At 50.8% G+C, this 26,581-nt stretch overlaps 3 protein-coding genes across 5 annotated transcripts in view; all 3 read left to right on the top strand.

Moving 5' to 3' along the window:
• nhsa (Nance-Horan syndrome a (congenital cataracts and dental anomalies)) overlaps positions 1-9,190 on the top strand; it is a 13,436-nt gene extending 4,246 nt beyond the window's left edge. For both annotated transcript variants that reach the window (XM_062450863.1, XM_062450862.1), the window contains 5 exons: positions 871-1,060; positions 3,074-3,205; positions 3,402-6,296; positions 6,400-6,508; positions 6,625-9,190. In XM_062450863.1, the coding sequence (XP_062306847.1) occupies positions 871-1,060; positions 3,074-3,205; positions 3,402-6,296; positions 6,400-6,508; positions 6,625-7,261 (3,963 nt within the window). In that variant the 3' untranslated portion in view covers positions 7,262-9,190. The remainder of the gene's footprint in view (positions 1-870; positions 1,061-3,073; positions 3,206-3,401; positions 6,297-6,399; positions 6,509-6,624) is intronic.
• Positions 9,191-11,279: 2,089 nt separating this feature from the next.
• Positions 11,280-19,322, top strand: hnrnpm (heterogeneous nuclear ribonucleoprotein M). The gene is made up of 15 exons (XM_062450871.1): positions 11,280-11,558; positions 12,219-12,397; positions 14,008-14,788; positions 14,875-14,968; positions 15,074-15,370; positions 16,139-16,292; positions 16,436-16,485; positions 16,585-16,645; positions 16,737-16,871; positions 17,114-17,155; positions 17,280-17,363; positions 17,458-17,559; positions 17,674-18,308; positions 18,507-18,558; positions 18,886-19,322. The coding sequence occupies exons 4-15, from the start codon at positions 14,903-14,905 to the stop codon at positions 19,047-19,049; spliced, it is 1,842 nt and encodes a 613-aa protein (XP_062306855.1). The 5' UTR covers positions 11,280-11,558; positions 12,219-12,397; positions 14,008-14,788; positions 14,875-14,902; the 3' UTR covers positions 19,050-19,322.
• A 224-nt stretch (positions 19,323-19,546) lies between these two features.
• timm44 (translocase of inner mitochondrial membrane 44 homolog (yeast)) lies at positions 19,547-25,657 on the top strand. Of its 2 annotated transcripts, XM_062450811.1 has the most exons (14): positions 19,565-19,633; positions 20,185-20,301; positions 20,677-20,868; positions 21,099-21,179; positions 21,307-21,456; positions 21,572-21,708; positions 21,933-22,018; positions 23,864-23,956; positions 24,084-24,208; positions 24,403-24,453; positions 24,563-24,652; positions 24,768-24,878; positions 25,143-25,272; positions 25,383-25,657. In XM_062450811.1, the coding sequence occupies exons 1-13, from the start codon at positions 19,604-19,606 to the stop codon at positions 25,260-25,262; spliced, it is 1,383 nt and encodes a 460-aa protein (XP_062306795.1). In that variant the 5' UTR covers positions 19,565-19,603; the 3' UTR covers positions 25,263-25,272; positions 25,383-25,657. The 2 variants fall into 2 exon arrangements, with proteins under 2 accessions (XP_062306794.1, XP_062306795.1); XM_062450810.1 differs by having other exon boundaries at positions 19,547-19,633; positions 25,143-25,657.
• Positions 25,658-26,581: the final 924 nt, after the last annotated feature.

Here is a 26,581-nt window from a genome sequence, read left to right as displayed (position 1 = left end):
ACCAGAGCAGTTAGAGGCAAAACCAGAGCAGTTAGAGGCAAAACCAGAGCAGTTAGAGGCAAAACCAGAGCAGTTAGAGGCAAAACCAGAGCAGTTATAGGGGGCCTGAGACTGAGGCAGAACCAGAGCAGTTATAGGGGGCCTGAGACTGAGGCAGAACCAGAGCAGTTATAGGGGGCCTGAGACTGAGGCAGAACCAGAGCAGTTATAGGGGGCCTGAGACTGAGGCAGAACCAGAGCAGTTATAGGGACCTGGGTTGGTTCTGGACGTGGACTGATGTGGACAGCAGGTTTGAGGAGGCGGTGCGCTCATGCAGGGACACCGAGTTTGTTGTTGTTCCACATTCCAGCTGGTCTTGACTTATTTATAAAGACAGTTTCCAGAGATCCTGTTTGATGCCAGGATGCACAGCAATGTCAGGGGATGTTAACTGTGGCCATCATGTTGTGTTCTCTTAAAGATGTTTATATCCAGTCTGTAGTTGCAGACCTCAGACCCTCTGATGTTCAGTCTACTGACCTACTGCACCTCTCATAAATACATGTGATATTTGCTAAATGCATGTTTGGAGTCAGGTGGCTGAGCGGTTAGGGTGTCGGGCTAGTAATCTGAAGGTTATGGGTTCGATTCCCGGCTTTGCCCGGCACTTCACCCTACTTGCTTCGGGGGGAATGTCCCTGTACTTACTGTAAGTCGCTCTGGATAAGAGCGTCTGCTAAATGACTAAATGTAGTGCAATTTTATTATTTTATTTTTTTAAGGAAACTTGACTTTGTTGCTTCACCCAAAGGGTCTGAGTCGGAGAGATCTACTGTTACCCCCCCCCCCGCTAGCTACCCCAGCCTAACCTCCCCCCCTCTCTGTTCTAGGCGGCTGCCCTCTCTGACCATGACGAGGGGCTGGTCTCTCTGGGCCAGCGGCCTCGCTGCCCCGTCCCCAACACGCCCTCCACCCTGGACAAGCAGACCAACTGGCCCGGCGCCCTGCCCCTGCCCACCCCTGAGGAGAGGATGAGGGGCCAGGGCATCACCTCCTGCCTCATCCCTATCAACGTCACTGGTGAGGACTGCCTCTCTGCCTCTTTACCTCTGCCTCTCTACCTCTCTCTACCTCTCTACCTCTTTACCTCTCTACCTCTCTCTCTGCCTCTCTGCCTCTTTACCTCTCTGCCTCTCTACCTCTCTACCTCTCTCTACCTCTCTGCCTCTACCTCTCTCTCTACCTCTCTGCCTCTCTACCTCTCTGCCTGTCTACCTCTCTGCCTCTCTCTACCTCTCTGCCTCTCTACCTCTTTACCTCTCTACCTCTCTCTGCCTCTCAACCTCTCTACCTCTCTACCTCTCTACCTCTCTCTACCTCTCTCTGCCTCTCAACCTCTCTACCTCTCTCTACCTCTCTCTGCCTCTCAACCTCTCTACTTCTCTACCTCTACCTCTCTCTGCCTCTCAACCTCTCTACCTCTCTACCTCTCTCTACCTCTCTCTGCCTCTCTACCTCTCTACCTCTCTCTACCTCTCTGCCTCTACCTCTCTCTCTACCTCTCTACCTCTCTGCCTCTCTACCTCTCTGCCTGTCTACCTCTCTGCCTCTCTCTGCCTCTCTACCTCTCTACCTCTCTTTACCTCTCTCTGCCTCTCAACCTCTCTACCTCTCTACCTCTCTCTACCTCTCTCTGCCTCTCAAGCTCTCTACCTCTCTACCTCTCTACCTCTCTACCTCTCTCTGCCTCTCAACCTCTCTACCTTTCTCTACCTCTCTCTGCCTCTCTACCTCTCTACCTCTCTACCTCTCTCTGCCTCTCTACCTCTCTACCTCTCTCTGCCTCTCAACCTCTCTACCTCTCTACCTCTCTACCTCTCTACCTCTCTACCTCTCTCTGCCTCTCTACCTCTCTACCTCTCTACCTCTCTCTACCTCTCTACCTCTCTACCTCTCTACCTCTCTCTACCATTGTGTGGTGTGTGAGGAGAGTGAGGAGACCAACACACACACACACACACACACACACACACACACACTGGATACACACAGAGCCACAGTCTTTACTGGGCATTAGTGACTCTCGTCCGGTCTCAGAGAGAACAGAGAGGTGAAGTGTTTTCATCTGAGTGAAGCCCAGAGCTGATGTTCGACAGACTGATGGTGAATATCTTTGACTGTCTTTATCTATATTTAGCTCACAATTATTTATATCGATGCAGTCTGGAAGCTAATTAAGCCTGAAGTGCATGCAAATCAGCACTTCAACGTACAACACAGACCCACATTGTCCCGGAGAATCCAACTAGAATGTGCAAGTCATGGTTCGCGAACTAGTGACTTCCTGGTTGTCTTGTTTGGGTTGTTTGTGCCTGGGATTGCGAAGAGCCTCACACTGTGCCGTGAATGCCAATTAGACCCATTAGAATAGTTAAAACGCCCGTCCCAATGAATCCACTCTCCCTCCTATTCGGTCTGACGAGACTGGTTGCCAAGAGGGTCCGAGTCCGACTCAGATAGAGAGAGAAGCTGCACGCTGGCACCATAGAGGGATGATATCTGTGACTCTGGAGAGCCGAGGTTGGAATCACATGATAGTCATGACAGCGTGGTGAGGGGAGGAAGGGTGTAGCAAGACAGCAGAGAGAAGCTGGATCAGGGATCTGGTGGTCTGGTAGGGTTTAACTCTCTCCTCCCTGGGTGTGTGTGTGTCGTGTGTGTGTGTCTGTGTCCTGGGAGTGTGTGTGTCGTGTGAGTGTGTCGTGTGTGTATGTGTGTGAACCATGCCTGCACGACTGGCTGTTCCTTTGACTTGTTTAATTTCCAACTGTTGTGTGACAGATGACGATTCTTTCATCCTTTTTTTTTGGTGTCTTAAACTGTGCCGTTGCTGTTTGTAAGAACGCTTTTCAAGCTATCCGAATAGTACTGCACACAGTATTATATATTACACAACATTCACTCACATGAGACAGATGTTGAACTCATGTTACCTTTAAATCTTTTGGGGTGTTTGTGGTGAGTGTCCGAGACCTCAGAGCAGCAGGAGAGGCAGAGGAGAGGACTCTTCCTCACGCTCTGTGTGTTCCTCAGGGGTGGGCTTCGACAGAGAAGCCAGTGTGCGCGGTTCCCTGGTTCCCTCTCAGTCGCTGCTCCAGCGCCGCAGGAAGCTGAGGAGGAGGAGAACCATCGCTGGGATCCCCCGACAACTGCAGCAAGACCTCGGTACCTCACAATATTAACACTGTTATTGTTGTTATTATGCTTATTATTTATACAGTATTATTATTGTTATTACCACTACTACTTTGAACTCTCTTGAGGTTCTAACTCTCTTGAGGTTCTAACTTTCTTAAGGTTCTAACTGTCTTGAGGTTCTAACTGTCCAAGGTTCTAACTGTCCGAGGTTCTGTCTCCCTAGACTCTGATGAGTCTCCGGGGTCAAGGGAGCGCACGGTGATCGTCCACGCCGACCCGGCGCTCTGCGACGAGGACCTGAGCTGCCGCCACAGCACCAAGGACTCTGGCTGCCAGACGGACGACCTCCCAGGCTCCTCCGCTCCGTCGCGCCGCCGCCTGCGAGCCCAGCGCGGACAGGCCGCCTCCGTCCCGCTCTCACGCTCCACCGGGAACATCTCATCGCTCCCAGACGGCGCTGACGCCATGTTTTCATCCTCGGTCGGTGCCCGGCTGCGCTCCCGGAGCCTTCCCCGCGAGGGCGGGTGTCCGGTGGACGAGGGGCGCGATGACAGCGACGAGGACGACGAGGAAGAGGAGCTGTCGCCCTTCGAGGCCGAGGACTTCCTGTCCGGCCCCAGGGACTTCCTGTCCGGCCCCGGGGAGCTGAAGGAGGAGGAGGAGGGGAGCACTGATGACCAGGCCTTGTCAGGCCTCCAGTTAGGCTGCCTCAAGTACCAGCCGTGCCCCGGCAGTCCCGAGTCTGCCTGGCTGGACAGGAGCCGGTCACGCCTCCCTGGGACGGTGGACATGGGCAGCTGTGAGATCTCGTCGAGTTCGGACACCTTCAGCAGCCCGGTCCACTCCTCCTCCACCACGGGGGTGCTGGGGGGGGCGATGGTGGACCACAAGGACGACCACCAGTCATCCAGCGGGAACTGGAGTGGCAGTAGCTCCACGTGCCCCTCCCAGACCTCGGAGACCCTCCCCCCGGCCGCCTCGCCCCCCCTGACGGGGTCGTCCCACTGCGACTCGGAGCTGTCGCTCAACGCCGCCACGCACCCCGGCGACGACCCCGGCGCCTTCCTCATGGACGGCTACCACGGCGACCGGCTGGGCGGCCCGCGGACCCAGAGAACCGGCTCCTTCTCGTCCACCGCCATGGACCTGCTGGAGGACGCCGGCGTCGGCACCGCCAGCGAGGGCGAGTGGGGCTACCCCCCTCACCCCGACCCCCGCTGCCCCCAGGACTTCAGCCCGGATCAGGGCCTGGAGGCGGAGGGAAGCCTGGGATGCCCCAGCTTCACCAGCATGGCCACCTACGAGAGCTTCTCGGACAAGCCTCCGTCCGAGAAGGACAGCGCCTCCCACTACTCCGTGGACACTGAGGGGTACTACACCTCCATGCACTTTGACTGCGGGCTCAAGGGGAGCAAGAGCTTCACCTACAACTATGCAGCTGCCGGGCGGTCCGACAGCCAGACGGACCTCAGCGGTCACCTGACCCTGGGGAGACGCTGCCTCTCTCTGAGGAAGACGAAAGCGAAACCCTCTCCTCCTCGACGCAGCTCCTCTCTGCGGAAGATCTCCAGCGAGGTAAAGCCCTCGGAAGAAGACCGACCAAAGATAACCAGCGTTCAGCAGCTTCTGTGGTCTTCCATGGAGAGGAAGCTCCAGCCGGGCATGGCCAGCCCCTCAACCCAGAGAGAGGGCCCTCCGCTGGGCTTGGAGCCCCTGGAGGCCTGGGGGGTGGCGGGCCGCCATGAGATACAAGACTCAGGCTTGTTTGGCTCCACGGACACGCATTCCTTCAAGGACCAGGGCGCCGTGCAGTCCGACTACGCCGATCTCTGGCTCCTCAACGACCTGAGGTCCAACAGCGACCCCTACAGGTCGTTGTCCAACTCCAGCACGGCGACGGGCACCACCGTCATCGAGTGCGTCAAGTCCCAGGAGAGCTCTGAGTCCCTGGCCTCCCAGCCCGGCTCCAGGCCCACCACGCCCTCCCTGCCCTCTGCCGACGGAGACTTCAAGCTGGCCTCCCCTGACAAACTTGCCGGCCTGGCCTCTCCTTCCAGTGGATACTCCAGCCAGTCGGAGACCCCCACTTCCTCCTTCCCCTCCGCTTTCTTCCCCGGCCCTCTGTCGCCCTCTTGTGGTAAACGGAAACCCAAAGTCCCGGAGAGGAAATCCTCCCTGTCCTCCCTTCAGCCCACCCTCACCTTCTCCTCCAAGAGGCAGCTGGAGCTGCCAGTCATCCCTCCCACCCACCTGGACCTAAGTTCCCTTCACAACGTTGTCTGCAAGCCCTCAGCCCACCGGAACCAGGTACATGCACTGCAGCAAAGCAAGCAGAAGGCCGCAACCGCAGCCTGGGTCACGCCTAAGGCTGAAGGCCAGGCCAAGGGAGCCGCCAAGGGGCCGGATTCCATCGCCATGGCCATCACCCCCATGGTGCTTCGCTCGGTCCAACTCAGGGCTGTCGGTGGGAAACAGGGAGAGGCCAGCCCTGATGTTGCTGCCAAGCCCAAGTGTCCCACTGTAAACATCATTGCACCCCCATCCAGCAGCAAGCCCCCAGCCTACAGCACCCACCTCCCCCCTTCTCAGGACCACTATCCCCCCCCGGCCGGAGCCCCTGAAGGCCCCCTCTCTGGGGACCCAGCCTGCCATGAGGAGGTCACCCCCAGCCAGGACAAACAGTCCTCATTCCCCATCTGGGGCGTGTCGCCGTCCCTCCCAGACTCTGACCTCACCAGGGCCGATGTCCCAGAATGCACCAGTGGAGGGGAGGGAGAGGAGAGGAAGACCAGAGCCACCTCCAAGGAGCTTCTGTCCGTCAGCAGCAGCTGTGAGTCGGATCTGAACCAGCCTCCTGGTTCTGACCCGGCTGAAGAACCCCCGGCCAAGCCAGCGGCCTCCTCGGCCCCTCAGCCCAGCCCAGCCCACAGACCCAGCGTCCTCCACCAAGTGCCTGATCTGAGAAGTCTGTCTGAAGCGTCGCAAGCTTATCCAATCAGCGATGGCGGAAGCAGGGACGAGGGGAGTGGCCCATCGGGTGATCAGGTGACCAGAAGTGCCTTACAGGAGATCAGGGAGGGCAGCCCCAGCCCTGACACCGAGGAGGACTTCCGCAAAGGTAACAGGGGATGCTCAACACACACATACACTCACCACGAGCTACACCTCTCCCTTGTTGTCATGACCACCAAGTAAAGCTCCCCTATGTCCCCCCCCCGCAGAGTCTCCCCCCAGCGACAGGACAGGTCCCCCCCAGGACGAGGAGGACAGCGTGTTCCTATCCCCCAACAAGACACGCACCACCGAGGATCTGTTCGCCATGATACACAGGTGGGTTACTTTTTATTGTTTTACATCAGTAATATACTGTTTGTACTTATGCTTGTACAGATAAATGCCAGTCAATATGACGGGTTAGTGACCGTGTGTAACTTCCTGGTTTGTAGATCCAAAAGGAAAGTGTTGGGGAGGAAGGACTCTGGAGAGCTGGGCACTCGAGGTCGTCTGGGCGCGGCCTCATGTGGCCCCCCACCCAGCCACCCCGCCTTGTCCCCCAGCACCCCGCCGCCCCCCCTGCCCCCCGCCTCCCCGGCCACCCCTACTGGCCCCCAGAAACCCCCGGGGCCGATTTATCGGAGCGCCCGGAAGTCGAGCACCTCCAACGAGGAGTTCAAACTGCTGCTGTTGAAGAAGGGCAGCCGCTCGGACTCCAGCTACCGCATGTCCGCCACGGAGATCCTCAAGAGCCCCATCGCCCCCAAACCCCCTGGAGACGTCCCCCTGGAGGGGGGCCAGTGCCTGGCCGAGGAGCCCGCCTCTCCCCTCTCCCCGCTCTCCCCCCGGGGTCCTGATCCCCTCCACAGCCCCCCCAGAACCGGCGCTGAGGGCTTCTCCCCCAAAGCTCTGCCGCCCTCCGTGGGCTCCAGGCAGGGGCGATCCCGGATCCCTCCCCCAGCAAACAGCAGCCGTTTTGGGAATCGCAGCCGGCACTTCACGGCCCCCATGCAGGCGATCTCGGAGGGGGAGACGGAGAACTCGGACGGGAGTCCCCATGACGACAGGTCCTCTCAGGGCTCCGCCTAGCGTGACGTAGCACTTCCATTTCCACTTCCAATCAGCAAGGGGCAGGGTTTCGTAGATTAGGGGTTATCGGAGAGTTCCGGAATGGTCTTTTTTCAACAGTGACCTTTTGAACTGTGGTGAACCGTTTTTTCCGGAAGGCGTTGTGTTGTTAGGCGAGAGGGGAAAATTGATTTTTAAAGTAAAAAAAACATTTTAGAGTTTTTTTTGAAAGCCTGACAAAAGATGCGAATAATGACACTAAAGACAATGCAAAAAGGAAAAAAATGTACTTGACGTATTTTACCAGTGACAAAAACCTCCATATCAATTCATTAAGAAAAACATATTGTTGTCCTTATTTTAAGCCACAAAGTCACACGTGGCTTACTTTGCTGACGAACACATGAAAGCTGTATTCACTAACATGGGAGAACTCAAACAAACAGGGAATCATCCCCTTCTGCTCCACAGGACAGACTGTAACAACACAGAAAAGGAGGTAGAAGCTTCATCCGAGTTCCATTCACAGGCAGGAGATCTGACATGTATCACATACATAAACACTGTACTGCTGTGTGCTGGGGACACTTAGTGAGGGCAGTTAGGGTTGGGGAAGGGAGGGGAGGAGCACCTGTCTTCACATCCACGAGGAGAAGATTAGAATATCACACATGACTGTATGTTTACACATCTACAAGCAAACACGCTTAGGACAATCTTACTGTAGCCTTTTCTCATGCAGGCATCTCCAGTTGATCCATAGGTATCTATGAGACGTCTCTATGTATGACGTATCTATGATTGATCTTTAAAGTCTCTCTAATATGTCTGATTGATCGGTAGGTATGTAATTGATCTGTAGAGATATCTAATTGATCTGTAGATATCTCTATTTGATCTGAAAGTCTCTCTGAGATCTTTGACTGGCCTCATTCTCTTCTCCAGGAACCCTCAACACAATCAGATGGGTCCTCAGTACGACAGCTAACAATTCCTTACAATTAACCACAACATCCTTTGCACTTGATTCCTAACTCCTCGAGAAATACCCCTTTTACTACTATCACTTTTATGAAATTCTATGGGAAATGCCACCTGTACAGATACCTGTAAAAATAAGAAATATATTTACACATAAATATAGTTTACCCCTAGTTTTAGTGGTTGTTTGAATATGTAACTATAATCAGTCTGTGGCTCTTGTAAGCCTCTGGTTTTACCTCTACAGCTAGAGAGAGAGAGAGACATGCCATAAAAACTCGAAGAAATCTGCCTTTATCAACCAGATGTTCTCTTATGAACAACTTTTTCCATAGATAAGATGATAAAGACTAGCATGGTAAAAAATAATAATAATAATATTAAAAGGAATAATAACTGATAATAAATACTCCAGGGGCCAATATTATTACATCCCTGTTTTTAAATACTGTTACTATCACAATGTATTCTGTGAATACCTATGCGATTAGATCAAACAAACCACTCAAAGTGTGTGTGCTTATAGGTGAATGAATTGGACACGGTTACCAAATATTGATATCTATCAAACTGGGGTTTTCTCCCACAGGGAGAGTAGGAGGAACATATGAAGCTTGCTGATGTTCGTATCCTTTCCTGGAGAGCAGAAAAGTATGACACGTTCATATCCTGCTCCTGTGCATCCTTCCTAAACAGCATGCAATAAAAAAAAAACGTAGAAAAACATTATGGAATTAAGAATTATTGTGGAATTTGGAATTCATGTTATGATCTGAGTCGAATCGTGTGTATGTAAGATATGATACAGGCATGAAATAGAGCCTTTTTTATATAAGGACTGGAAATATCACAGTAAATAACTAACATGACAATCCGGTGTGGGAAGTTAGGGATGGTAAGAGGAAGCGAGGAAACAAAATGGGCGTCTGGGTTGTGGTCAAGAAGTGTGGACGGAGGTTAGAGGAGAGGTGGAGGACGATGTGTGGGTTCAAGTGTGCGGTTCAGGTGTGGGGTCAGGTGTGGGGTCAGGTGTGGGGTCAGGTGTGGGGTCAGGTGTGAGGTAGGGGGTCACTTGTGGTTTGTTGACGTGTTCTGGAGTGTTGAGCAGGTATAGGGGGAAGTGTTCGAGTGGAACGAGAGGCTAACCTGTGTGGTAGGCAAAGGGATGGACTTTTTTACGATTTAAAAGTTTGAAATGTGTATGTCTTAGTGAGAGAATTTAAGGATTTTGTGACTGTGGTTGTGGTTTTTACAGGAAAGTGTCAAAGTTGAGCATGAAAAGCTTGCTGGTGAGACACTGCGGACAGGATGTTCCGTAGCCTGATGTACAGTTTAGTCAGCTGGCAGTGTAGGTGTGACTTGACACTGTTTTAAAAGCAAGGTCAATAATTCAAGAGGTTGTGTATCTGTAAAGAAAAAATAAGAGTTGAGTTCCGGTACTTGCTGTTTTACGTACCAAGTGCGCCCCTTGTTTTCCTCAAATACCTGCCTCTGTGGTGTTCCTTTCCATGCATCAGTGGTCTAAATTTAGATGTATTATTTATTTTGATGACTAAACACAGAATAATCTGTGAACATGAAATTATCGAGAAATATAACTGTTATTATGAGCATGTGTGTGGTTTCCAACATTCTCCAAACACCTAGAGAAGAAACACTCAAAATATGAGATGAATTTATGATATTTTTAAATGATAACATATTTTATTCAGAGACTTATTTTGTTTATAAATATAATCTAGTGAGACTGATGTTAAAGCTTTATTTTAAAAAAAAACACTGGTTCTGGAGATTTGTGAACCCAGATACGTTTTTAAAAATAGAAATCAGCAACATATTTTTCCACTCAAAGAAAGCAACAACTAACTTAAACTTATAAGCTACAGTGGTGAATGTTAAACAACATCAGGAGCCCAGCAGCCATGCAGCAGATCCACAGACACCCTTTACTTGTGGTTTTATCAAAATATGTCTGTTGTTTTATCAAACGGTACTTCTTTAGTAACACTTCATTATGCTACCTGAAACTATGCTAAAATAAACACTTTTAGTGTTGCTATGTAGCCATATTTCTCTGCGGTAATCTGTTTAATGACACTAAAGGTGCAACTGTTAACTTTATCTTGGCCTTATGACCTTAAAGTCAATTGCTGACTGCTTACTATGTCAAAACATAGTAAGATAAGCACCAGTCCATCGAAAAGGACGTTTTCTCCTTGATATCGGGACGAAACTCTTAACAAATCTAGTGCTGTTTAACTATCTTCTACAGGGTACACAAAGGAGTTTGTCTGTGAACTATCATTCCGATAATTTTACATATAATCTAGACTTGCACTGATAATGAGGGGATTGTGAAGGTTTTTTGTCTTTTGCTGTACCTGAGGTTATGTATGGAGAACTTTCCTCATGACTGTTTGACTTCCCTGTGAGAAACTCTTCCTGGCCCTTGACCAGAGCATGCATTAAGATGAGTAGTGCACAGTTGATGCTTTCACCAAAGGGTATAAATGTGTACACGTTAGTAACGTAGAACTGTTATTTTGGTTACTTGATTGAATTGATGCTTTTGAACCATATACAAATAGTTAAAGAGAGTTACAGAGTAATAGATTGGTACTAGCTGCATCTCTTTCAGGCTGAATGCTTTGAATCACAACAGATTTGCATCAGTTTTGTCTTATTTTTTTGTACAAACTTGTAAATACAACACCTTTTAAAATGGTTGCAAAGTTGGATAGTTTTTTTTTCTTTTGTAAAATGTTTTAAAAGTTTACATTAAATCCAAGCCTTTGTATATTTTTGAGCTGTGCGACACTCGTCTTGTATTTATTTTTTAGTAAACATTGTGAAAATCCCATCCCCCATACTATCTAAACTGGCTGATTAGTAAATGTGAATAGAAGAAGCCAATAAATGTGACTGCTTTGAAAAATATATTGTGTGTGTGTTATCATTTTGTCCGCTGCATTTTCTGGGAAAATAAATTTGAAAATAGGCTTTTTTTGAACCACCTGGAAATTTCCCGGCATGCTCTCTCCTTGGTAACGCCGGAGCTGAACTAACACGCCACATCCTCCTCCGCCATTTCACTAGCTTGAGCCCATCGCACGGAGGCTTGGTCTGCACAGTTGTATCTTTAAGCAAGAAAATCACGCAAAACACGGATAACAAACACGGATTTTGCTAGTTTCATAGCTCTTCGATATTGAACAGAGTGATTTTTTTGTATTCCAAATCCACCGAAACAAGAAAAACTGCGCAAGATGTCGACTGAACAACAGGCGCAGGCTGTTCCCGAGAAACCAGGCCCGCCGCCGCAGCAGCAACAGCAGGGGTAGCGCACCGCCATTCACTTATCAACTAACTAGCTAGTGCTAGCTCGCTAGCACTAGCTAGTTAAAGTAGAAAGGCCTAGTTAACACTAGGCCTTTCTACTTTAAACGTTTTGAAAGTTGCTCTAGCGTAACGACAAAAAGAAAGTGCCAGATATCTTGCTAGCAATGCTAATCGGCATGCAATTTAACGTTGGCATGGGTAGCTAAATTTATTGCCATGTTTCATGTTCTCGTTGGTATCTGGTAGTCTATATTGCACAATAGCTCGCTAGGCTAGCTGCTTGCTAGGTTGCGGATAAAGCTAAGCGGTGTCTAAAAGTCACTGGGTCGCACTTTCATACAACAACCAGATATTGGATGGTGCTATTACAAGTATAATTTCGTTTTTATACGCTGAAAGAGAAATGTTTAATTGACCGGTTAAATTAGTTGACTCTGTACAGAGCTCCGCTAATGCATTGCTGGCGTCGTCCTTTGTTAGTAGCTAGCTAATGTGCGGACAGCGTTTCACTTAGTTAACTAAGTGGACCACTTAACGAGACTTCCAGAATGAATTAAGTTTTAAGTTCCATTTCTCAATAGCCCGTAGGCCCAAAGCTTAAGGATGAGTGTTGTAATATTCTTAAATGGTAAAACTTTTTTTTTTTTTTCTCTCAAAGGGAAGTGAACGGCAAGGCCAAACATGAACCGGCCCCGCGGAAGGAGAGACCGCAGAAACGAGGAGGCAGCGGCCGCTTCGAACCCTACGGAAACCCGTCCAAGAGATACCGTGTGTTTGTTAGCAACATCCCGTACGACGTCAAATGGCAGGCGCTCAAGGATCTGATGAAAGAGAAAGGTATGGTGGCCCGAGGCTCGGACAAGCAGCTCAGTTTATGGAGTTGGGCAAAGGCCACTTATATTATTGGTCGTATCTTTTGACTCCAGTGTAGACTTGACGGGCTTTGGCAGATTTGAACAGGAGAACACGACTTCCACAAATCGTAATTTGTAGTTCTTTGTTCTGCGTTTTGAAAACTGGAAGTCATGGTTTAGTTTTCAGAAAATCTTTCTCTGGGTTTGTGTCCTTGGCTAGGCATTTTTATAGTGCTATGAATAGCATTATAACTGTACTTTTGTTTTATCGAAGCATGTGGATTTAAGGCTCCCCACGATTTCAACCGTGAGAATCCACGAATGAAGGTTAAGCCACAGGTTATGTTAGGTTTATCTGAACTGTTCCATCTAAAACACTTGTGTTGGGCCCTGATATGGATATTTATTCAGAGATTCATAAAAAAACGGTCATACTTCCATTACATTGCCATGAGACGTGAAATGAATTTGGTCTCAGGTGTAGTTTGTTAAGCATTGTTAATCTTTGTGGGTCTTGCTTTGATTCCTGATTATGAGCTTGGAGATGAAGAATGCTGATGTGTGTGTGGACTGATGTAATTCCATCTTCATTTGCAGCTGGATGTATGGTAGACTTTTTTATTCACCAGGGGAATCATTAAGCCAAAAGAATGGTTTGTCATTTACAGCTAAAGCAACTAAACTGCACAGCTGTGACAAAGATGTTGATATCCTTGTAATTTAACTCAGTAGATAGCACCTGCTTTAATCACAATAAAGCTTAAAGGTGATCTGTTAGGCCCTGCTAACGCCTTTCAGAATCAGTACTTTGTGGTGTTTTTTTGGAGTTGATTTTGAATGTGGCGTTTAAATTGCATTCTCTCTTTTTAGGTTTGACACAGCAAATATTGTCTCGGCAGATCTTCATGTTGTGCCAATCACGGAAGTGTGTTGGGGTCTTTGTTGGGGGTACAGGTCTACAAAAGAGAGCCGCTTCTTCAGCCTGGTTCGAGGCTCCAGACAAGCATCTGGAAGCAGATTCTTGGGAGTCGACTCGTTTGCTGGAATGAGCTTTTATCTACGGGCGTACCAAAGCATAAATTGTTGAGCTGCCTCGGTTCCAGTATATTATTATTTTGATATCACCAGTGAGTCCAGTTGAGCATATCGGAGTTGATGGGGGAAGACTTAGTTGCAAAGTCTTGGTTGCTAAAAGACCACCTTGCTAAATAAAACCAATGAATTCATGGAAGGGGGTTCCTTGTTACAGAAACAGACTGTCATTCAATCAGCTCATTTAGCCGACAAGAAATAGTTCCAGAGTGCCGTCTCTCACCGCCCAGAGGGCCTGGCAGCGGCGTCTGACTGTTAGGGATGTTTTGGTGTTTGGAGAGTTCATCGAGGACGGGCTGAGAAGTTTCTGCTAGGTTGTAAGCTCGCTTTTTGTAGACCTGTACCAGACTGGTGCATCTGATGCCAGAGAGGGGAAGGAGCTGGAGTTGAGGGCCGAGCCCGCTGTCCCCGGCCCCCCCGATCATGTTCGTCTGCTCTAAACCCCCCTTGTTCTGTTGGCTTCTCTCCCCTGGTGTGTGTCGTCTGCAATCTGATTTGTAGTGGGTGAGGTTACGTACGTGGAACACTTAATGGACGCAGAAGGCAAGTCAAGGGTAAGTGGACCAAAAAAACAACCATAGACGAACCTGTATTTGTCAGCTTGAGTCATTTACTTAATCTTTCAACTGTTGTGGGGGATGTTGTATAAAAACCTGAGGAGAGGGCTCCGGAGGTAGATCCTGAGGGGTGTGAGGGAGGCGTGCGGAGGAAGGTGTTCGGTGAATGTTTGTGGCACTGAACTTGGCTCCTCCGGCGTCCGGATTGGGGACTGTGTTCTCCTGTGCCGTTCGCCTGTGAGCAGTAGCTAGCTACGTCCCTCTGCTGGTCGTGTTGGTTCATTAGGCGTGTAGCCCTTACACGGGCACCAGGCCCCTAGGGAGGGCGGAACAGGGCTGTTTGTATCGCCGTCACACGAATCCTGAAGCCTAGACTCTGGTTTGTGGGTCAGATATTTCCAGTAGCTTTCCATGGAAACCCCATTTTGTTAGGGTCCTCCTGGCTTTGAATTGGAAACTTGAGTGCTTAAGATTGACCTGTGCTTTTTGTAATGTTTGGTGGGCTAGCGTTTCTAAGAGGTAAGAATTTAAGGCCTAGACTGTATTGCTTTTGTGTAGATTAAATATCTATTATAATGCCTGTCTTCATATAAAGTTTTGCCTGTGGGGGGGAACACATTTTTGTGCAATTTACCACGGCTGATTTCTAACTTGAATGATCTTGTCTTCTACTTTTGTCGGTGTCGTTGCGGTCGTTGCTGTCTTCCATCAACCAAGGGATGCGCGTGAGTATTCTCCCCTAGCCGTGTGAGCTGTTTCTGGGCTAGCTGGTGTCTGGGTAGCGGGTGTTGACGGAACTTTCTGTCTTCAGGGTGGTTGAGTTCAGGACCGAGGACCTGATGAAGAAAGCGGTGGAGAAGGTGAACAAGCACAACCTGAACGGACGCCCTCTCAAGGTCAAAGAGGTGAGTTCACCTGGGGTGTATTTGAACCTTCATTCAGGTGCTCTAACCACTGAGCTACACCCTCCCACCCCTTAAGTAGCTCAACCCCTCTCCTTCCCTTCCCAGGACCCAGATGGCGTGATCGCCCAGAGGGACGCCCGCAGAGCCGGGGGAGGGAACGGAGGCGGCGCCCCCGGAGGTCACGGAGGCATGAACATGGGCAACATGGGCAACATGAACATGGGCATGAACATGGAGCGCATGGGCATGGAGCGCATGGGCATGGAGCGCATGGGGCCCGGGCCGGGAGCCCCCCCCGTGGTCAACATCCCTCCCAGTCTCATGAACAACCCCAGCATCCCCAATGACATCATCCACGGCCTGCAGGCCGGCAAGATCGGCAGCACCATCTTCGTGGCTAACGTACGGGAGTTCAGGCCCCCACACGCTTGTGTGGACACACATTCTCTCTCGTACACACACACACACTCTTGCACACACACATTCTCTCTCGTACACACACACACACACACTCTTGCACACACACATTCTCTCTCGTACACACACACACACTCTTGCACACACACATTCTCTCTCGTACACACACACACACACACTCTTGCACACACACATTCTCTCTCGTACACACACACACACACACACTCTTGCACACACACATTCTCTCTCGTACACACACACTCTTGCACACACACATTCTCTCTCGTACACACACACACACTCTTGCACACACACATTCTCTCTCGTACACACACACACACTCTTGCACACACACATTCTCTCTCGTACACACACACACACTCTTGCACACACACATTCTCTCTCGTACATACACACACACACTCTTGCACACACACATTCTCTCTCGTACACACACACACACTCTTGCACACACACATTCTCTCTCGTACACACACACACACTCTTGCACACACACATTCTCTCTCGTACACACACACACGCACATTCTCTCTCGTACACACACACACACACTCTTACACACGCACATTCTCTCTCGTACACACAGACACGCACTCCAAAACACAAAGGAACACCTTAACGTTTCTCACTCTAACTTGTATTCAGCTAGCTGAAACCTCACTTAAATGACTTCCAGAGCTGCCATGACCCGGGTCCTAACTGGGCGCTATCCTCCATCTTGTGTTCCCGCAGCTGGACTACAAGGTGGGCTGGAAGAAGCTGAAGGAGGTGTTTGGCATGGCGGGCATGGTTGTGAGGGCCGACATCCTAGAGGACAAGGATGGCAAGAGCAGGGGCATGGGCACCGTCACCTTCGACATGCCCATCGAAGCTGTCCAGGCAGTCTGTATCCTCAAGTGTGTGCGTTTGTGTGTGTGTGTGTGTGTGTGTGGAGGGTGTGGTGTGTAGGTATGATGTGTTTGTAAAGTTTGGTTATTCGAAGGTAATGTCTGATAAGGGTTCCATGTTTGTCCTTGACGGAAGCTTCAGCCATGTTCAACGGCCAGCTGCTGTTCAACAGGGTCATGCACGTTAAACTGGTAAGTTGCGCCCTCGAGGCTCCAGCCCAAACACACCTAGATGATGTCATCCAAGATGGCGTCTGAGTAGTCTCTGAGCGGACGTGTCTTGTGTTTCAGGATGAGAAGTCTCTGCCTAAAGGAGACTTCGCTCCCCCGGAGAGACCCCCGGCTCTTCCTCGTAAGTGCACCCCCTCCCCTTCCAAATCCCAACTTCCTGTTCCTGTGAGCCAGTTAGTTCAGGATGTGAAGGATCGTGTTTGTGTCCCCAGGTGGCCTGAGTGGGATTGGCCTGGGGCTGGGCCCTGGAGGGCAGCCCATCGACGCCACCCAGCTGAACCGAGGGGGAGGTGGAGGCGGAGGGGGCGGGATGGGAAACATGGGTCCTGGAGGAATGGACAGGCCAGGTATGCTTGATATCAGGACAGACCGCTCCTAGACTCTGACCACGACACTCGCACAAACGGAGTACAGGAGTGTGCGCAAACGCACACTCCTGATCCATGATCCATATGCAGTACAGCGTAAATGAACAGATATCCCACCTCGAAGATTCATTAATTCTTCATATAAGTCTTCAGGCTTGTAGGCTTTGTGTGTGTAAAGAGTAAATATAATTGCTGATGCTGACCATTTTCTTTGTTTACAGGAATGGACGGCATGGGTTTTGGAGGCATGGGCAGGATGGGAGGTAGGTACTCTAGCCCCGGGGACGCGAGGGGAAAGAAAGATTAACAAGAAAAAGAAAAGGCGTATTGTCGCCTTCATGTGGTTTTGAAGGCCTTTCATTGATCAGTTTGTGTGGGTGCTGTCAGGGATGGATAACTTCGGAGGAGGAGGGATCAACAACAACAACAACATGGACCGCTTCGGCCCGTCCGGGATGGGCAGGATGAGCGGTAAGACAGGAAGTCCACAGGAAGTGACACGCTGCTTCTCCTCTGCCTCCGGAACGGTCGTTTTAACTGTTTTTCTATGTCTTGCGCCTGTCAGATATGGACCGCGGTGGGATTGGCGGTGCTTTTGACCGGGAGTTTGGTCGAAACGACATCATGTCTCGCAATAGTTTCGGCGACTCCTTCGATCGAGGAATGGGTTAGTGTCTCCCGTAGTCAGTTTCTGTCTGGTGGAACGAGCTCGGTGCTTTCACGAGTTCACATCGACGTCACGCCCTGCGTCTCTCCTGAACGTCTGTCCTTCCTCTCGCAGGTAACTCCCTGGGAATGGACCGTCTGGGCGGAGGTATGGATCGCCTGGGCGGAGGAATGGACCGCCTGGGCGGAGGAATGGACCGTCTGGGCGGAGGGATGGAGAGGATGGATCGCGTGTCTGACTTGGACAGGCTGGGGTCTGGCTTCGACCGGATGGGCTCAGGGATGGAGCGCCTGGGTCCTGGGATGGACCGCCTGGGCTCCGGTTTAGACCGGATGACCTCCAGTGTGGACCGCCTGGGCCCGGCCGGGTTCGACCGCCTCGGCCCGTCCAGTTTGGACCGCATGAGCGGGGGAGGAGGAGGTGGAGGAGGAGGAGGAGGAGGCGGCCTGGACTTCACCTCCCCCATGGGCATGGACCGCATGAATACCGGGATGGACCGCATGGGGTCCAGCTTTGACCGCATGGGGTCTTCAGGCATTGACCGCTTCCCCTCCGCCGGGATCGAGCGCATGGGCTCGTCCATGGACCGTATGGGGGCGGCCGGAGTGGGCGGGGGGCAGTTCGACCGCCCGGCTGACCTGGAGAGAGGGGGGTTCGGAGGGAACTCCTTCGGGGGGGCTGGGGCCGGGGGGCCCGGCGGGCCGGGGGGGGCCAACCCCAGGAAGGGCTGCCAGATCTTCGTCAGAAACGTGAGTGTTTGTTATTGATGAAGGAAGAGAGATCGAGGTCCGTTTTGAAATGTATTCATGTTGAGTTCAGTCTGTAGATTGTCATTGTAGCCATCTCAGTCTGGACATCATTTAAATGTTGAATCTGTTGTTTTAGATGAATAAATTCACCTTTAAAGCTGTGGGAGAAACAGTTACTCATGAATCTCTGTGTTGCAGCTGCCCTTTGACTTCACCTGGAAGATGCTGAAGGACACCTTCAACGCCTGTGGTGAGTTACAGCCCTGTCCTGCCTCAGCAGCAGGGCTGCTGAGCGCTGGCTCAGTGCACTGCCTCTGTGCCTCAGTGCACTGCCTCTGTGCCAGTGAGTTTCACCTCACCGTTCCAAAATGGCCACATGGGTATTCTTCTATCCTTGGTCTTGTGATTGATGAGTCGTACGCATCCGTACAGACCCAGAAGTTGAGCTTTTCTCAACGACCTTGTTAGGGTTAGCGCTAGCAGCTACGGTCAGTCTGGCAGTTGAGGATCTGAGGCTGCATGTAGCAGCTGTACGTGTTCAACCTTTCTAATAACGGCGGTTTGTGTTTGTCTGTAGGGATCGTTCAGTACGCCGACATCAAGATGGAGAACGGGAAGTCCAAGGGCTGTGGCGTGGTCCGCTTCGACAACCCGGAGACGGCGGAGCGTGCCTGCCGCACCATGAACGGCTACCGACTGAACGGCAGGGAGATCGACGTCAGGATCGACAGAAACGCGTGATCTTACCGTCTCCCGACCACCTGATTGGTCCGATGCGACCCTGTCGATTAGTTCAAGATGCATACAGTCAATCTTTCCAGATATTACTTTGTTAGACATTTGTGGTGCAAATGTGTACTTTAGTTATGGCTTGACATCCACCCACTCCCCCCACCCCCAACCCTGTATTTTTTAGATGACCAAAATTTTAATTTCCTTTTCTTTTACTTGTTATCCCCAAGTCTGTTGCCTTTGTTGTATAAGGTGTTTTGATAAATAAATATCAACATTTGAGATGTGTTTTCTGGTGGTCTTTTTCCGCTAGGGTATACAATACTGGTAAATGTATCAATTAAATAATCTCAAATGAAAGTTAATGTCCAGACACTTATGGATACATATCTATATATTCTGGTAAAATCGTTCATTTGTTGATGGAGGTAGCTTTAAAAATAAATATTTGCTGTTGACTGCAGTATATATACTGCAAGTCCGGGCCACTGTAACCTTTAGGGCCCGCCTCCAAACGTACGTCGCTAGGTCACCGGAAGAAGGTCACGAGCATTGCAACCAAGATGGCGGCCTCCTTGTGTCAGTGTTACCAGGTGAGCTGTGAATTTCCTTACATTTGAGCTTTTATCTTTAAGAAAACAGCGATAGCGTCTACACTAACGTAATAATTGTAAATGTGCGTGAATATATAAACTCTGGACTCAACTACTGGATGTCATGATGCAGAATAAATGACCTAACGACCGGGAAGAAAGTTGGGATTGAATGGAATCCCATGCCGGTGTGGGCCTTAAATGATAAAAGGCAGAAAACATGTCGTTTTTTGGTGAAGAAATCCCTTGTAGAGTATGCGATGTATACAGTTAGACAGTTAGCCAGCACGTGCTATCCAGCTGGCTATGTACATTGCAGCGCCATTGTAGTCGATAATCCATAGCTGGCTAAGCTATCTGCAACCAGCACTACTGTAAGAGCCCTGACCAGTTTCTGCGATAACATCGTTTAGGTTGTATACTTCAACAAAACAAATCGTGGAAACTCAAAGCATTAGTTGTATAGAAGTGCAGTATTATAAAAACAACGGGTTTGTTTTCTTGGGCAGGGTGAACCGCTAGTTTTGCACTGATTTATGCGTTCTCTCTAGTTATGTATCAGAAGGAGTTTGATGGTGTCCAGCCCCTCATACCGGCTCCTTCACAACAGACCTCATGTCTACAGGATATGTGGTTCCCTCACAGGATCCGTCACAAACTCCTCACAGGTAAACCTTCATCGTCTGAATCACTCCCTTACTCACCTGTTCATGAACTATCGCATCAGTTTTATTGCCCGGACATCTTTATTCAGTTTAAAACTGCATTACTTGTGTGTGTGTTTTTGTCTGCATGCTAAAGTTTAGCGACACAACTTATTAACGTCTCGTTAACAGCCAGGTTTAGCAATTAGCAATCAAGATTAACTGGGTCAGTTACCCTGACAAAGTTCAGCTCAGTGGTTAGAGCTTTTGACGGCAGAACAAAAGGTTGCAGGTTCTAACCCCCCTCCGTACATCGCTTTGGATGAAAGCTTCTGTTAAAGGAACAGGTTATTACTCTTATCATAACAGGTGGATGTGTTGCTACTGTTCTGTCTGCAGGTACGGTACTCGTCTGGTCGAGGAAGCGGAGCGGGAGGAGGGGCCAGACGGGGCTTCCTGGGGGAGTTCCTGGAGGGCCTGAAACAGGAACTGAGCAAGAACAAGGAGATGAAGGAGAACATCAAGAAGTTCCGCGAGGAAGCCAAGAAACTGGAGGACTCGGAAGCCTTGAAGCAGGCACGAAAGAAATACGTGAGTTTGAGATGTTGTGGGACACTTACTGCTCAGTGGTTAGAGCATTTTGACCGATCAAGAGGTTGCTGGTTCAAATCCTCACCGTTTTGGATAAAACATCTGCTATATGAACAATGTAATATTATTATTGTTAACTGTTATACAAAGCTGTACTATTTGAAGTGTTGGATCACATACCCGGGATGCATTGGAGTGTGTTTGGGCCTGAAAGAGATTTCCTGTTGTAGAAAACGATCGAGTCTGAAACGGTGAAGACCTCCGACGTTCTGAAGAAGACGTTTGGGAGCTTGTCTGAGAGCGTGAAGGAGGTACGAGAGGTTTAGCATCACCCGACACCAACATCTACACATCTGTCCCCGTGGAATATCTACCTACCTACCTACTGTTGTAACATGTATTCTCTGTGTGTCTCTCTGTGTGTGTGTGTGTGCACAGGGGCTGGAGGAGGTCAGTCGTACAGACCTGGGAAAGAAGATCAAGGAGGGAGTGGAGGAGGCTGCAAAGACGGCCAAGTCTTCTGCTGAGACCGTGTCCAAGGGTGGAGAGAAGCTAGGCAAGACTGGAGCCTTCAGGGCCATATCCCAGGTGAGAACCACCCTCCTGGTTCTACCTCAGTCATGTGGTGACCTGGGGTAGAATCCCCCCTTTCCTGTTCTTTTCAATGCTATGAGTAACCTCTCCCCCCCTCCCTCCCTCCCAGGGTATGGAGAGTGTGAAAAGGGAGATGGATGTGCTGGGCCACGGCGGGTCCTATCGCCCCCCAGCCAGGCTGAGGAAGAGGACAGAGTTCTCCTCCAAGGGGCCTGGAGACGAGAGCAAGGTCTTCGAGGCCAACGAGTACGTCTGGCATCTGTGTGTTTGTGCGTGTGTGTGTGTGTGCGTGCGTGTTGGGAGAGGAGGGGGGGGGCATGTTTGTAGCTCTAATCTGTGTCTCCTACCAGGGTGCCCATGTATGTAGTTCTTGTCTGTGTTTTCTACCAGTGAGGCCATGTTTGTAGTTTGAATGTGTGTTATTTTCAAGGGAGGCCATGTTTGTAGTTCTAATCTGTGTTCTCTACCAGGGAAGCCATGGGTGTAGTTCTGCACAAGGACTCCAAATGGTACCAACAGTGGAAGGAGTTCAAGGACAACAACGTTGTTTTCAACAGTAAGTACTGACCTTCATTTCTTTAGCAATGTTTGCTTGGCTACTAGCTTGCTGTAGATATTATGCAGTATCCATCCTTTCATCCATCTGTCCTTTCATCATTCGTCCTCTGATTCTTGTTGTGGATTTCTGGCTGCTGTCATACATTGTGGTGGCCAGCAGATGGTGCCAGATCACTGTAATCACCAGCTGTGGATGAGCTGGACTAATACAGTAGGTAGAAGCAGTAGCTCTGTGATTGGACGAGCAACAACAGTAGGGAGTTGAGCTGCAGCCATCACCACGGAAACCACCGCCAGCTGCTGGCTGAAGCTAGACCAGGATGAGAAACGTCTTCCTCCATTGAAGCCTCGTTAACCCAAGATTTAATGAGCCTTCGCTAACGAGGGGCCACTAACGAGCACAAGTCTGAATGCAATCGAACCATCTCACTTCTCAGAGAAGAGTCCAACTGCTTGCTTCAGACCGGACCTCTCTCCTCTGACCCCAGGCTGTGACTGTATGACTGATCTGCATGTATGACTGCCTGCAGCCACACCTGGATGAGAGGGGTCTGAGGAGAGAGGTCTGCAGATGGACCCTTCTCGGAGAAGTGAGATGGTTCGATTGCATTCAGGCTTAATTTTTCAGGGTCTAATTTTTTGGGTTATACATTTTTGGATCCAAATTTCACCATTCGAAATTGAGCAGCCTGAATTTAATTTTATTTGAATTTCCAAACATTGAAATAAATGTATATTTCAATTTTAAAGAGGTGAATGCCCCAGCAGGCGGGCCCCAGCGGGCGGGCCCCAGCGGGCGGGCCCCAGCGGGCGGGCCCCAGCGGGCGGGCCCCAGCGGGCGGGCCCCAGCGGGCGGGCCCCAGCGGGCGGGCCACAGCGGGCGGGCCCCAGCGGGCGGGCCACAGCGGGCGGGCCCCAGCGGGCGGGCCCCAGCGGGCGGGCCCCAGCGGGCGGGCCCCAGCGGGCGGGCCCCAGCGGGCGGGCCCCAGCGGGCGGGCCCCAGCGGGCGGGCCCCAGCGGGCGGGCCCCAGCGGGCGGGCCCCAGCGGGCGGGCCCCAGCGGGCGGGCCCCAGCGGGCGTCTTTGCTGCTGCCTGGATGTTTATCATGCTCCCAGCTGCTACACAGACGCACAGTAACTGTACAATGTCAGCAGAGAATGTTCCTTTCTCCTGCTGTCGAGTACTGAGTTACTGCAGTATCGACACTACTGGATGTTCAATGCAAAAAGGGATCACATTTGTGTGTGTGTGTTGTCCCTGTGAGTTACTGTCACCGATAGGTGACGTACAGTGAGTCATCAGAGACCCTGCCAGGGCAGCTCAGGCTGGCGGTCTGCCCCAGCCTCAGGGCCCTGCCCTGGGCTGACCACGGGGGGAACACTGGGGTCTGCTGCTGGAGGAAACACAGTCCTTTTACTGTCGGAGAGAGACCAGAATCAAAATGTCCTCACAGACCTTCTCCATCCCCTCTCTCCTCCTCTCCCCTATCTCCCTCTCTTCTCCTCCTCTCCCCTATCTCCCTCTCTTCTCCACCTCTCTCCCCTTCTCCCCTATCTCCCTCTCTCCTCCATCCCCCTCTCTCTTCCTCTCTCCCTCTCTCTTCCTCTCCCCTATCTCCCTCTCTTCTCCACCTCTCTCCTCCCCTCCCCTATCTCCCTCTCTTCTCCACCTCTCTCCTCCTCTCCCCTATCTCCCTCTCTTCTCCGCCTCTCCTCCTCTCCCTCTCTTCTCCATCTCTCTTCTCCTCTCCCCTCTCTCCCTCTCTTCTCCTGTCCTCTCTCTCCCTCTCTTCTCCATCTCTCTCCTCCTCTCCCTCTCTCCTCTCCTCCTCTCTCCCTCTCAGGGTTCTTTGAGATGAAGATGAAGTATGATGAAAGTGACAACGCTCTCATCAGAGCCTCCCGCGCCGTTACAGACAAGATGACCGACATCTTAGGTAACCTTGTCTGACCCTGGTCTGACCTAACCCTGGTCTATCCCAGACCTGGTAACCATGGTAGTCAGACGCTAACCCTGACTCTGACCTACCCTAACCACAGTAACCACGGTAAACTTCTCCTCAGGGGGGCTGTTCTCCAAGACGGAGATGTCCGAGGTTCTGACTGAGATCCTGAAGGTGGACCCCTCCTTCGACAAGGACTCCTTCCTCAAGCAGTGTGAGGCTGACATCATCCCTAACGTCCTTGAGGTGAGAAAGAGAGAGGGGGGGAGGGAGGGAGAGAGAGGGGGGGGGGAGAGAGAGAGAGGGGGGGGGAGTGAGAGTGTGTTAGGAGAGCCTGCATTAGCAGCTGGTCTCTGGCTGGTGGTTTAGTATTTATGAATACTTCTCTCTTTTCCTCTCTCACTTTGCCCTGTGTATCTCCCCTGTGTGTGTGTATGTAGGCCATGATCCGAGGAGAGCTGGAGGTTCTGAAGGACTGGTGCTATGAGGCGGTAGGTACCCTCACCTGCACCAGCACACTGCAGTCTCTGCTACACACTGATGAGCTGTTCTCTTAACTCTCTCCCTCCCTCCCTCCCTCCCTCCCTCCCTCCCTCTCAGACCTACAGTCAGATGGCTCACCCCATTCAGCAGGCCAAGGCTATGGGGCTGCAGTTCAACTCCAGGATCCTGGACGTGGACAACCTGGACGTGAGTTCACACAAACTGGCCTTTCAGAGTAGCAGGACTCTGTTCTACACTCTAACACGGATGTCTGTGTGTGGGTGTGTGTGTGTGTGTGTGTGTGTGTGTGTGTGTGTGTCAGCTGGCCATGGGGAAGATGATGGAGCAGGGGCCAGTCCTCATTATCACCTTCCAGGCCCAGCTGGTTCTGGTGATCCGCAACACCAAGGGGGAGGTGGTGGAGGGAGACCCTGTGAGTACACACACAGCCCAGAGCAGGGAGGAGGCCTCCACACACAGCCCAGAGCAGGGAGGAGGCCTCCACACACAGCCCAGAGCAGGGAGGAGGCCTCCACACACAGCCCAGAGCAGGGAGGAGGCCTCCACACACAGCCCAGAGCAGGGAGGAGGCCTCCACACACAATTTGTCAAAAGAAGTGTCGGCTTAAATAATATGATCATTATATCAGCCTACTGCCTTGGTAATATCAGGACATGTCGTGTGTGTGTGTTGCAGGAGAAGGTGCTGAGGATGATGTATGTGTGGGCTCTGTGTCGGGACCAGGAGGAGCTGAACCCAAACGCTGCCTGGAGACTGCTGGACATGTCTGCTTCCAGCACAGAGCAGATCCTCTGAGAGACACACACACACACACACGCAGGACATGTCTGCTTCCAGCAGGGTGCATATGAGAGGGCCAGGCTGGGTGTCTGGTGTCCGGGAGGACATGCAGAGAGATGACCAGTCCTCCAGTCCTGCTGAACCAGTACCACCTAGTACCCCCAGCTGACACCAGGGGGGCAGTAAACTCTGGATGTCTTCATCCAGCGCTCGCTCTCTCCATCTTTGCCCATCCTTCCATCTCCCCGTCAGTCAAACATCCGGATGTTTATTCCTCTATGTCTCATCTCAACTGCTCCTGTCTTCCTCCTCAACAGAGAGTCAGAGGTCCCTCCCTCCATACCTCCCTCCCTCCCTCCCTCCCTGCAACACCCCTCCATACCTCCCTCCATACCTCCATACCTCCCTCCCTCCCTGCAACACCCCTCCATACCTCCCTCCATCCCTCCCTCCCTCCCTGCAACACCCCTCCATACCTCCCTCCATCCCTCCCTCCCTCCCTCCCTCCCTGCAACACCCCTCCATACCTCCATACCTCCCTCCCTCCCTGCAACACCCCTCCATACCTCCATACCTCCCTCCCTCCCTGCAACACCCCTCCATACCTCCCTCCATACCTCCATACCTCCCTCCATACCTCCATACCTCCCTCCATACCTCCATCCCTGCAACACCCCTCCATACCTCCCTCCCTCCCTGCAACAACCCTCCATCCCTCCATACCTGTATAATATGATGGTCAAGTTAATTGATGAAGAATACTAAATGGATAAAGAATATATTTATTACGAAATAAAAATAATCATTTTCTTTATAGATCATTTTGGAAAAACAATAGTGTATTCTCTTGCTGTACCCACTATTCTTAGGCTTGCCTCAACAAACATTAAACTGTCTTTTTATATTTTGGAGGGCAAAGTAGTAGTAATGACCTCAATTAAATGGGGTTAAAATGTTCAACAGCGACCCATTCATTTTGCTTTTGGGGGACACTGTGAACCTGTTATTTTATTTTATAAATCAAATGCTAGTTTTAGTTTTTCACAGTTGATGACCTTGGAGTTTCTAATGACGTGGAGCCGTGCTTGGATGTGGAATGTTTTAGAACCTTGATTTGTGTAATTATTATTTTTTTAATTATTTTTGTGTTTTTTGCTTGGACAGAAAGTCTCCTCTGTAGTCCAGTCATGTGACTCAAGTTTCAACAATGTGCCATGAATTCTGCCAATAGGTACAGAACCAGGAAGCCATGACCACATTGAGCCCAATGAGCTGCCAGCTTCCACAACATGCACACTATTAGATCTGACAAGTATCTGTATAGCTTGCTATAG

Source organism: Osmerus eperlanus, chromosome 24 (genome assembly GCF_963692335.1).
Source record: "Osmerus eperlanus chromosome 24, fOsmEpe2.1, whole genome shotgun sequence".
Classification (NCBI taxonomy): Eukaryota; Metazoa; Chordata; class Actinopteri; order Osmeriformes; family Osmeridae; genus Osmerus; species Osmerus eperlanus.
This window is presented reverse-complemented; position numbering and strand designations above follow the sequence as displayed.